Here is a 12,728-nt window from a genome sequence, read left to right as displayed (position 1 = left end):
AGAGCAAATAAAACCTGAGCTAGCAGATTTGTTTGATAACAAGTCTCATTCATTTCAATAATACCATCAAATTATAGATGGGGGTTAGGGTGCACGGCGACTTACCTGTGAAATACTCTCCGAACTCCTGCTCCAGTTTAATTGCCTTGTCAAAGACTTTATTGGCCTGCTCATACGTCTGCCTCTTATTCATTTCCCTGTTAAAGACACAAAGAGGTTGACATTTACGCGATAAGATTATTTTTTTTTTGATCGCCTAAGTACTTAAATAATATCAAAGTTTGTAGGTGAGGAAGTTGACTTACATCAGGGCTTCAACAGATTTTGGTTTAATGAAGATGGCGATAGGATATAGTTGTGCTTGTTGCAGTCGCTTTATAGCGTTCCCAGATACATCAAGAATGCAGTGTTTCCCCTAAAGAAATAACAAAAATTAAATGATTATAACATTCTTTAATTTTGTCCACCATAGCAACCCGATCCTGCTGAGGCTTTCGATTGTATTTAGGTCGCTGTAAACCATGCTTGTTTGTCTTGGGTTACAACACAAAGACACCCGTTCAGGTAACCTAATCCCGGGGAGAAACACTAGCAAGGGGGCCTTACCCTTTCTGCCACGGCTCTGACCGACAGGATGCTTGTCCCGTAGAGGTTCTCGTTGAACTGGCCTGCTTCGATGAACTTATTGTCCTGGATGTCCTTCTCCATCTGCTCGCGGGAGCCCACAAAGTGGTAGTCCTGGCCGTCCATCTCGTTCTCTCGCCGCGGGCGGGTCGTGTCTGTGGAAGACACCACTAGTGAGATGTTATGTCACCTGATGGAGCAGCGCTGCAGGACGTCGGCCGGGTCCTCGACGCTTCGACTTACGCGGCACGCAGGAGCCAAACTTGTGGGGGAACTCGGAGATGAGGTCATCGTTTACCCGGTCCTTCATCGGCCCCAGGATGATCACAGGTCTCGTGTAGTGGACTGCAAGGCAGAGTCAGAGGACGGGTCAGAAGAGTTGAGTGGGAAGTATCGTGACAGTTTATCTTTAATACATTTATACAAATCATTGTTTTTTCGATTGAGTCATCGATTGAATTATTATTCCCACATTGCTATTATTTCTAAGTATTATTAACCTCTGGGTTAACCGTTCTTTCACTTACTTTCCTGTCGAATGACTGGCTCATATGAAAGAATTGTGTCCTCCTGGCCCTCTGCGAAACAAACAATGAATACAAAAACAAAATCAATTATTTGGTTCCACAAGGGTCGAGAAGGTGACACGCAAACGTCAAAAGAGGGATGTTTTCCAAGTGCTCGTCTATCACAGCTCAGTTCAACAAATGAAAACACCTTTGCACGATCACGCACACACAAGCTCATATCGCATGCTCTTTTAGGTGGGCAGAGCCACAAAACGCCAAACCAACACCACTACTGCGGACCGCGGTGACTCACTTGAGCTGCTCTCGCTGTCGCTCGTGTTGGACGTCAGGCATTCTGAGGGGGAGAGAGGTGTGCGTCAGATCATTTGTCAGGATACCAAGCGTCGACACAACAACAAACGTTTGCGTGGGTCTGTGTGGTGGCGGGGCAAAACATAATTCGGTTCGATAAGAAGGTCAGGTCACCCCCCCCCGCATGTGTCCCATGGCCCCTTATTCCTCAGGCCCCCCACCGTAGATAGCAGAGGGTTGACAGTGTAGCGGTGAGCTTCAGTGTGGTTGCCTTGCTCTGGTTAGCTCGAATGGGGAAGTGGTGTAAAAGGTGCCAGCAATAGGAAACTCCCAAGTGTTTCCTGTGACCGCGTCCCAACCGGCCCACCATTCCCCAAGCCAAAGGCCCGACTGCCATGAGCAGATCGCATGTCGTAAGAAGGGGGGGCAGGGTCGCATCAAGCCAAAGAAAACACTGACTGGCACGCGGCCGGGAGGGGGGGGGAAACTAGAGGGTATTCCCCGGAGATAACTCAAGGGAAGTGCCCCATGCTCTGGTGACGGATATATCATTCCCTCTCGTGCAAACAAAACAATCGCTGTTAATTAAAATCAAAAAAAGAAACCAAAAACACAAAAATGCAATCAAAGCAGCGTCAACTTGTTTTTTGGGGGATTCTTAATGAGATGCATTTGCTGCGTTTCATACACTGCGCGGGAGATAGGAATGTGTCTGCGTCTGTGTGTGTATAAGGAGTATGCATTGGGAAATGTGTGTGTCTGGTTTGGCCATTCCCTACTGGGCTAGGCAGTGACAAGGCGTTTCGCTCTGAGCTGAGGGGATTGTGTACAACCACACACTTACTCAAACTCTTTGATCCATAAAAGTCATCGCTTAACCCTGGGAAGTCCTAGATGTCCCGATAGGCGAGAGCAGAAACCAAAAGAAGAGAGCAGACAGGAAGAAGAGGAAGAAGAAGTGGTTAGTGTGTGTCAGGGCAAGAAAGAGAGACGAAGAGAGGTGTTGCCTTTGTGTTTGCTCGGTCCTCCAATACACTGGGTTATAATTTTTCTCTAATAGCTGTGCCGCCCGCTATGGACACAGCAAGCCCAGGCCATACACAAGCCCAGGCCATACACTATCCCGGGGCTTAAACAGAATAAATACCCTTACAATTAGTAAGAATCCAGGGATTTTTTAAAACTTTGTTACACCTGTGCACTTTTGGCAGACAAAAACACCAGCAACACTCCTCGGGTGCCCAAAGACAGACACACAGACGGACGGAAGGACAGACACCAGCGAGTGTGAAACAGAAAGGCCCACGTACGGAGCCATGGGTTCCCTCTTCAGGGTGCTGAGAGGCGAGGGTGGGTGAAGGAGGTGACGGAGGTGTTATCATGCAACCAACCAACCCGCCTCAAAGAGGTGAACTTAAAGATCAGATTCGAGACGATACAGAAGCATGATGGGTAAGGGTGAAGCAAATGAAAGAAACAAAACCAAACTCACAACATCCGCTACTTACGTTCAGCATCCACCATCTCCTGCACAATATTCTCCTTGCTCTTGTAAAAAGGGAATTTGCGCGAGAGGTTGAAACTTTTTTTGCGCTTTACTTTGACTGGATGCTGATGGAGGTGTGTGGATGAGAGGAGTGGGGGAGGGTGAAAACAAAAACAATGGGTTTCAATGACGCCACCGAACACATGCAGAACAACAAATGAAATGGAAATGCATTCAATTCATAGTAAACCACGTTGACGATAAACCAGGAGCACTGGGGTGTACGTGAATGGCATGTACAATGAAAGGGGAACATGCTACAGATTGGCTTCATTTTTTAAATACAGATCAAAACTGAAATATCTGACAGTGTCAAATTCTCTTGAACGGGATTCAATTTGTTTTTCTTTAACTCCAGCGCATTGGAATCCTCTTGTTTTGAGGGGAGCTCCATTAACGCAAGATCAGTCAGTAATGACCCATCTCTATTAGTAGGGTGTGTCTCTTTCCACACAGGACAATAGTCATCCAGCCAAGCCTGAATAGTGAATTGTGTAAAGTATCTGTGAAACTAAACCCATGAGCCCATATCAAGCCTATAGGATACGGTGAGCCTGGTTTAGATTGACACACAAGAGGCGTTTGAGATGCGTTGTTACAAGCCAAAGCTCACAGTCAGAGGCTTATACCTGGTATAAGAAAATAACTAAAAAGGAGTAGTACCCAATGTTCTCTTGTGTTGCGCCTCTAGCTGTTTGCATTGTAAACAGCGCAAAATGTTTCATGATTTATCTCTGTCAGCAGAGTTTAAGATGGATTGGCCTTTTCTAAGATTGAGAAATGTGGGGAGCATTGGTACAGTTGTCCTAGGCAACAAAATAATAGTGTTACTCATCATGTCACACTATTGATCACACCTTAAATTATGTGGCGCTTTCAACACAGGTCAAATTGATTAACCTACTTTTGTATTTAGATTGTGTGCATTGTTTTCAACGGCAAGAATCGTCTTCTCCTTGGCGGACGCAATCAACCGATCGTTTCCTCGGTATTGATAACCACGCTATCACCATGACAACAAACTTACCCTGTTGGACTCAATCATCCCCGTCCGTGCGTGAAACTTGACAGTTTTTAACCTGGCCCGCTCCTTCTTCTCCACTCTGCCCGCAGAACCGTCCAGATAAAGAGAACAGGGAATAGAATCTGTTACACTCTGGAACTTGTGTGAGCACAAAGACAGATCCGAATTAAGGTCAGACCGCCGATGACTGAGACTGAGAGAGGGTCATGAATTCTTCCATTATTCCAGTCTACCAAAAATGTAATTTCCGCTCTGTTACTTCCTATGAGCGTTCAGTACATCCCGCAGCGGGAGGAATAAGAGCATGCCAAGAGACAAGAGAAAGAGAATAAATAGCAATATCTGAACCGTATAACAGATACAGGTATCGTTTCATCAGAAGTACAACCCTCTCTCTCTCCCACCATGAACGCACATTTAAAGCACCCGCATTCCAGGCGTTACCTCGTGACCAGAACGGTGGCAGCAGTTTGGTTTTAACCCCCGGGAAATGTTACCTTTTCTTGCTGGGAATGACCCCGATCTGGTCGCTCTCGCCGTGTGGCGTGACGAGCCGCGCCTGCCACCACTCATCATCAGAGGCGTTGATGACGTGGAGGATGTCCCCGTACGAGAAGCTCAGACCCTGGCTGGGCAGACAGCTGTCCCTGGTGCGGTCATAGTCAAACAGGGCTCTGCAGAAACAACAAAGATCCACGTTTTAGTAGGGATGCACCAATAGGCCATTTTCTTGTCGCATAAGCTACCATGAGCATCATACTACGTTCTACTAGTATACCAAGTGTTCTCGGACACTTGGTATACTAGTAGCTTAACCCTCTCTCGGAGGCAGCTAATAAAGCCAGTGCTGTCCTTTCACCAAAATATCCTACTGTTTATATTAAGATGATTAAATTATTATGGAGTTTCACACTCACTTCAAATCCGATTGTAAAATAGTTTAGCGAATGTCAGCTGTAGCGCTGACTGCTATCGAGATTAATGCTAGATGCCGATGACAGAAATCGATAATTATAGGTCTATGAATGTCGTTGCATCCAATTGGCTCAGTGGATTTGATTGACAGATGCAGTCGTCCAATTTCAGCAGTGTTACACCTGTATGGATGCAATAAGAGGACTCTGTAGAGGAACAACATGTACAAAATTCCTAGCGACCATGGTGACTATGACAAAGAAGACACCAGTGATCGATTCAACTGATTTATAGGAAAAATAAATTGTGTTACTTTTTGAGACGGAAATACCTTCTACCAAAGTACATACAAATATAGATAACGGTTCAGGCTACCGTTGTCATTGGAAAGGGAGGGGGGTTATTCAGTGGGTTGAAATAAGTAACCTCATCGCTAGCTGTAACTTAACTCTACACACCGGACCTTTAACGCATTCAAATACAGGCGAGCGTTAGAAACTGACGCAGCTTCACTTCAGCACTGACAACGTTTACTGTACACCGCGTGTGTATGGGGTCCGTGTTTGTGTGTCCCGCAGCATATAGAGCTGTGCTGCTGACAATGCGACATTCAGCTGCCTTGAGTGTCTGGTTTTGAAATGAGATGCCTGCAACAGGCTTGATTATTCTGCCAGACGGGTCACCCAATACATCCAGCTTACAAGCAAAAGGTCCCACGGGAACACTGAGGTTATACAGTCCGATTAGTGAAAGGCAGTCAAAATAAGGAAGAAAATAAGTCGGATGCGGTAAATGTATCACCAGTTTGGTTTTGAGTGTTTCCGTGACACAGAAAGACCTTTGTTTCGAAATACCTTCCACAACATCCATGTAGAGTTCCTTTACCTTGTTCGACAAGTTGACCCACAGTTATTTGAAATAACATACAGACCTGTCTAACAGGTTCTCCCATATCCTGACCTACATCTACAGGCTAACCACTGTGCTTGATGAGAGAGAGATCGAGAGAGCGGCTCTGTAGGCATTAGTGCATTTACTCTTCTTGTGGCTTGGGGATTTTGGCCGACCTATTCTTGCCTTTACAAACAACAGCTGGTAAAGAATACATATAAAACCTATAAATACCACTTGGTTTAACAAAAATGAAAGTAGGCCCGAAACCTTCTTGTCAGTTTGTCTATTGGTCTCACTGGTCAAAAAAAATCTCTGGTGTTCCTTTCGCTAGGAAAATAGCGCTTCTTAATTCATTCTTTTCAGTGCCAGGAGGGAAATATTTAGACCTCATGTATTTAATTTTTGAGTGATAGGCTATATTGTGATAGAAAAAAACATCAATTATGTATAAAAACAATAGGGGGGACCTCAAATCATTGAATGTTTCATAGAAAGACGGTAAGTCGACGTTGTCTTTAACCGTCAAATCGTCAAAACCATCATTCCAAATATTCCATTGGGATGATGGGGCTGCTTTATGAGTGATACAACTGAACTTAAGGATGAGCCAAGAAAACTAAACTGTGTCAACAGAATAATCTTTGTTGAATCTTAGTTGAGTACACATTGAAACTCTGGCCCGAACCGAGGTCGACCTGAACCAAGAAACGATCCAAAACCCACTGACTTCCTCCACTCAGCTCCTACAGGAGACCTTCAGGATATTTAGGCTCCGAGGTGGAGTGCTGCCAGTGCACTGTGGCGGATTTAGTTCATCTAGCGATAGTTTAATTGACTACCCCCCACCCAATCAACCAATCGATTGGTTGAAGTGTAGATCGAATTTCTATTTGTGACTACAGCCCCAAATGGCTGTGAAACGGCAATGTGTTTCTAAAGATGAGACAGGGACACAGCCACCTCAGTGGTAGCATCACCCTAAGCTACTGTGTGTGTGTGTGCGCGTGCGTGTGTGCGTGTACACCTTTGAGGCTTAACGCCCCCACATTCCTGAGGCTGGGCTTGGGGAACAGGGCTGCTGCCACTGCCGCTGCTGGATAACTAGACAGCGTTTCCTACATAACTGTGGGCTTAGTCACCCATGCAGGAGGCTAGGCTAGGCTCTACATGCCTTGAAGAAGCGTCTCTATAAGAGCGCCATGACTCACAGTGGCAAACAGCTCCTACATCGATCTATCACCTTCGCTGGCGGGGGGGGGGGGGGTCTGGGACAGTGAGAGTGAACCATACAACTTCTTGAACTGAATCAGGAAGGATTTATGAAGGCCAATGTGATTGTGAACGAAAGCAAACACAGCTATTTAAACAAAGGCAGAAAACGGTTGTGTGATCACGGCTTAGGGAAAAAGTGACGACTCAGCAAATGTATTCAAATGAGTCAGAGGATTCCCAATTACCTTGAACTGTGTGAGTGTGTGTGTGTGTGTGTGTGTGTGTGTGTGTTTAACAAGGCGGAAACGCAAGGACCAGTTGCAATAACTAAACTAATACGAACAGAACATGGCCGACATCTTCAAGTGTGCCAATCCCCTCGTTACAATGTGGACGTAACAAACTGAGCTTGTGGTCACTTTTAAATAAATCACTTTATTGAGGACTTGACTAACTTGAACAGTTCAGGTGAGACGGGGCTATTTGATCTGTTATGCAAACTACCTCAAAACAATCACTTTGCCGTTTATGACAACGGCTTTCAGCCTAGTATTCCAACGTTTGAGTGAGTGAGATAGTTTGTGAGTGAGATAGTGCGTGAGTGAGTGAGATAGTGTGTGAGTGAGTGATTGAGTGAGATAGTGTGTGAGTGAGGGCGATAGTGTGGGTGAGTGAAATAGTGTGTGTGTGAGTGAGTGTTTCAGCCTTACCTGACATAAAGGGAGCGCTTCTCACTGGTGCGCAGGGAGCCTGATCCAGAGCTCATGCTGCTGTTCATCATCTGTTCCCTCAAGTCGTGGATCTTGGACTCAAAGCGGCTGTACTCTGCACACAGACACACAACCACAGAAACAGATTTAGTGTGATGCACCAGTTACAGTGCTGAAAGGACGTGACGATTACTTAGGAAGTTGATCGATACTGAAAACACAAATTAATACACAGTTAAAATAAATGTGACTCAGACAATGCTGCAGAACATCGCTTCACAACATGATAATGATAAAAAATTGTTATTATTTACAGTAGTAAATTGTCAATTTGCATCAACTACGTTCGCCTTTGTTCAACAATCTCAATAAAATAAATGACAGATATGTATAACCCGGGTTGTAATCAAATTTTTTCTGCATACAATTTGTTGTAGTAGTTGTTATCGCAATGCTTGCTGAACAATAATCCATATTGGCCGAGCCAAAAAAAACATTCTAATATCGTATTGCGAGGTCCCTGATGATTCTTGTCCTAGTAGGCCGGAGATAAACGTGCTCTTAACCATGCGTTCACGTTGTGCTCAGGGTGGCTGCCTCACGTTCCCCGTGTCTGATGGGAGCGTTCGTTGTGCACGTCCACAGAAATTAGCGCTACGCTTTTTCACAAGATGCAATACCCACGTGAACGCTAGGGTGAGTATGGGTATGTGACAGGTCAGGGAGCAGGGTACAGTAGGCACAACATTCGAGACAATGGCGAAGACACCGCTGCTATTGCTGCCGTTTTTCCCCCTGACCTCAAACTAACAAGATAGTAGCCTCCCCAAATATTCAAGTAACATGCAAAGTACATAGGCAGGTATGTCAACCATTCCGTTCATGCGTGGTCCACTAGAACACATGGTTAAAAAGCAAGTTTATCCACGGCTTAACAGACCGTCACACCTGTGATGGGTGTTACTGTGTGTAATGTTGTGTATAGCACACCAAAGTAAGCTAGTGATGTGACCCTTGTCCATGTGGCCATTGCTGGAGGTCCATGAACTGTATTAATAAAAACGCTGATTAATGACCCCAGGAACGGCTCGCGCTCCATCACGGATCTGCCTCGCACGAGTCCCATAATATCTCGTGTCAGGTAGTTAATTACACCGATTAATTAAGCTGAAAATGTAGTCTCGATAGTGGTTCATAAAGGAGAGAGGGAGAGAAAAAAAGAGCTCAGAGGAGGTAGATGACCATTTGTCATGGGTGTGTGAATCCAGTTGCTGCCTTGTGTATAAGCTGAGAGGATGGTATAACAAATCCACCTGGCCTGCTCATTAAGAATGCGTTCATTAGCCGTGTGTGTGTGTGTGTGTGTGTGTGTGTGTGTGTGTGTGTGTGTGTGTGTGTGTGTGTGTGTCCTGTCTACTGGAAGGCTAGAAAAACAAACAGGCGGCTCGAAACAAACTAAGACTAGCGCGCTAACATGGAACACAAGAGCGCATAAAAGAGGGACGTGTCTCAACAAATAGGCAGTGCTAACCAAAATAGCTTTACGCATAAAAGGAATTTCACTAAATTCCCACCACAAATGTAAAGCAATTTAAAAAATAAACATGTTCAACTACAATTTAGCGTATTGACACCGTCTTTGCTCACTAATGACTGAGGGTATCCCTGTTATTGCATCATTATATAAAAAAGAAAAAACATAACATAATAGGTCTGTAACAACAGACCTAGCCAAGTGATTGGACTCAACCATTCCATTAACTGCCATACCGCACACTCCTACCTTAGGTCTTCCTGCCTTACTCCATTGTTGGCAAGCCCCTCTTCTTCCAACGCACAAGCAGCGTTCAAAGTCCAACACCTATGATAGTCCAACTCCGGCAAGCAGCCTCGAGAAGCATGCCACCATACCTTGAATATTGCCGAGGTTACACCCCGGTGTGTCAGGTGTAAAACACAAGTTTCCGCCCCAGACAGATAACGTTCCCAGAGCGAAACCTGACGTGGATTCAAAGCAAACAGAAACCCCGCCTCAGGCCCCCTCGCGGGCCGGGCCCCGCCCCGCTGGAAGGAGTTAACAATACAGGCAGGGCAGGACGACAATACGGAGGTAAAACGACACCACCACCTGAATGACAGTAACCACTAGCAGCGCCAAGCGCGAACCTGGGAGTGCACACCAAGACTCAGGGCCTCTATGCGGAAGCAGCCAGGCTCACTAGCACTCTTTACCCAACAGGAAGACTAAAGCAGCGATAAATAGGGGGGGGGGGGGGGGGGGGGGGAGGCCGAGGGATAGGTGGGGCACAAGGATAAAGAACGGGTAAAACGGCGGACAGTAACGGCTTAATGTCGTCTTCAACAATGACCACACGACACGGGCGCAACAGATGGCTCGGCGCTCCGGTGGGAGGGGAGGCGATGCTGCAAGTTAAACAGGTGCAACAACACGGACAACTTCCCCTGGTGGTTGTTTGTTTTTTTTATCCCACAATTCAGCGCTTACCTCGACCACCAGATCCTTACCCTAACCTTGACTCCAGAAACCCTAATCTTTACCATCTTTAAACCAATACCTCAACCGTGCCTACTTATTAACCCAACAATTGAATGTATCCTGGAGTTAACCACCAAAAGACTGGTGTCGATACAATGCTGGCAACAACCCATCCACATCGGAGGGCCTCTCCTCATCAGGGGGGGGGGGGGGGGGGGGGTTACCCCTTTTTGAGGAAGACGCGTAGAGACCAATGAGCACGGGACACAAGAAAGAGCGCCAGTGAAAGAACACTGGACTAGGTCGACGGCGGCAGCAGCTGTAGCCTTGGGTCCGTAGCCTGTGGCGGTCACCTAGGGATTTAGGGGGGAACCCGATACAGGGGGGCACTCTTAAGCCGCACCGTTCTAGACTGGAACATGGAGATCATCGGATCACTGGCGGGGCACACACATGCTCTTGGGGCTCAGCTATATTAGAACGACCAAGGGAGAATCCCACTAGCCTAATGCTTAAGAGTGACCAAAGGGAAGCAAAGGGACAGACTAAATAGAAACTGGGTCATTTTGGTTATTATACCGCTCGTCCTCATTAGTTGGGAGGCCTTTTTTGGGGGAGCGCTTGCTTCTGTTCTAGTTATGTAACACGGCAGGTATTTAGATGTAGCGTGTGTGTGGTGTTGTATATTAATAGGAGACGACTGTGAGAGCCCATGGCTAGTTCAAACCAAGTGAACTACTGATTTTTGATCTTGTATGACTACAATTAATTAGACATGAAAACAATTACTTAGGGCCTCTTCACAGTTATAGTGTTAAGATTTCACATTGTGGTCATGTGCCATCTTCTTTACATGGTAGTTTAAATGCTAGTTCCTGATGGTCCACTAGTCACAACCGATATGTAAATTAAGGATAAAAGCAAGGGGTATGGTCCTTTAAACCCATGAAGAATAATATCACAAGCTCGACTGGAGAAGAAAAGAAATGACACGGCTAACTATTCTAAACTTTTATTTTCATTTTCATTGTGAGTCTCCCTATCTGGCAGGCACCGACCTGGAGGCTTTGAGTTCTCTATGGGAAGTTATCGCATTGTTTCCCCTACAATTTTTGTGTCAGCTGTCATGCTGAGGTGTGTGTAAGGTGCACTATGTTGAAGTACAAGTGCACAGTGCTGATGTGCATGTGCACAGTTTGCGATGTTCTAAAGCAGAACACTGTGTTGCGGTCAGTAATTTTCCACAATATTTCCAAAACAATAATGAAAATTGAGGGAGGTGCAGTAAGGGGCCCTCGTGATATATGTCTTTAAAGAGATTTATTTTTTATTTAGGGCACCCAACATAATTTCTAATAAATATTATACTATTTATTTATATAGATATCATTTCTAATGTGAATGGCTGATTGCACTGGCACAAGTAATCCAGCGACAGGGATGCACTACTTTTAGATGCATGTAAGGGAAACGCGGCTATGCCTGTATGATGATTCATGTCTAATTCACCAATATACATGTTTTTGTCCTCCACCCGCCTCTAGCTAGGGCTGAAACATTGGAAGATGTGCTTGATTGGCCATGGAGGTCTGGCATTTCCGCCACCATTCTTGGTCTTCTCTCATTTCCTAAATTGATGGGGTTTCTGCCGTAATTACACCCCTTTTAAAACAGTTTCACGGGGAAGCGTGCTGAACGGCATTCCCATCTCTTCCATTCACCACAAGCCGGATGGCTCTAAGGAGGAACAGCTTTTGGTGATGTTCCAGCCAGCCAACTGGGGGGGGGGCAGGAAGGACCCCCTGCTGGAAGCCCTGGTGACCACATATAGTCCTTAATCGCTGGTGTTTCAGAGTTCTCCCCGACGACCAGAGTCGCAGGGCCCCTAGAGAGTGTGCTCTGTCCGGGCAGCCTGCCCAACGTAGATCACAGCTTGCACACCCAACACCAACCCACACCGTCTTGAGATAGCACACACACACACACACACAGGGGTATCTCCTGCTTCTCAACCACACCGGGCCGGCAGAGACACAGGGCCAGGGATCTTAAGGCACAAGTTGGGAGGCAGGAAGTCAATCATTGGCCAGAGACTCATCGACTCATCTGTTAAGGCTGGTAAAGCATTATCTGCCGTGCCACAAACAGATCCAAAAGTGTCCTTCACTGTCCCCACAATGGTGGCACAGTGTCTAGTGGGGAAAAAAACGAATTGTTGGCAGAAGGAACAATGGCTCCTTTCAAAGATGAATGCAATGTAGTGCAATATGTTGCTTGATTAGTGGGCATTGAGAGACTGCGTGGACTCACATGGATATGAATGAAGCGTTATGTATGGCAGCTTTGTTGCATATCTAGTCGGCTGCATGGGCGCATGCTGTGGTGCTGCCCACCATCTACAACCACCAATGTTTTGGCTTGTTTGTACATAAAAAAGAACAGCAACACTTCGGTAGCCTTTTGAAAGTGACCTTGAAACTGTAAA

The 12,728-nt window shown here is 45.9% G+C and overlaps 1 protein-coding gene across 17 annotated transcripts in view; it reads right to left on the bottom strand.

Moving 5' to 3' along the window:
• Positions 1-12,728, bottom strand: part of dlg3 (discs, large homolog 3 (Drosophila)) — a 52,339-nt gene that overhangs the window by 3,980 nt on the left and 35,631 nt on the right. For 10 of the 17 annotated variants that reach the window (XM_060063028.1, XM_060063034.1, XM_060063031.1 and 7 more), the window contains 10 exons: positions 7,747-7,861; positions 4,513-4,689; positions 4,019-4,094; positions 2,954-3,056; positions 1,447-1,488; positions 1,152-1,202; positions 868-969; positions 607-794; positions 306-415; positions 106-197 (listed from right to left, as the gene is read on the bottom strand). In XM_060063028.1, the coding sequence (XP_059919011.1) occupies positions 106-197; positions 306-415; positions 607-794; positions 868-969; positions 1,152-1,202; positions 1,447-1,488; positions 2,954-3,056; positions 4,019-4,094; positions 4,513-4,689; positions 7,747-7,861 (1,056 nt within the window). Of the gene's footprint in view, positions 1-105; positions 198-305; positions 416-606; positions 795-867; positions 970-1,151; positions 1,203-1,446; positions 1,489-2,289; positions 2,336-2,953; positions 3,057-4,018; positions 4,095-4,512; positions 4,690-7,746; positions 7,862-12,728 lie in introns of all 17 variants that reach the window. The other 7 variants (XM_060063029.1, XM_060063046.1, XM_060063047.1 and 4 more) reach the window with 3 other exon arrangements.

Source organism: Gadus macrocephalus, chromosome 10 (assembly GCF_031168955.1).
Source record: "Gadus macrocephalus chromosome 10, ASM3116895v1".
Classification (NCBI taxonomy): domain Eukaryota; kingdom Metazoa; phylum Chordata; class Actinopteri; order Gadiformes; family Gadidae; genus Gadus; species Gadus macrocephalus.
The sequence above is the reverse complement of the archived record's forward strand: the minus strand, read 5'-3'. Positions and strand labels throughout refer to the sequence as shown.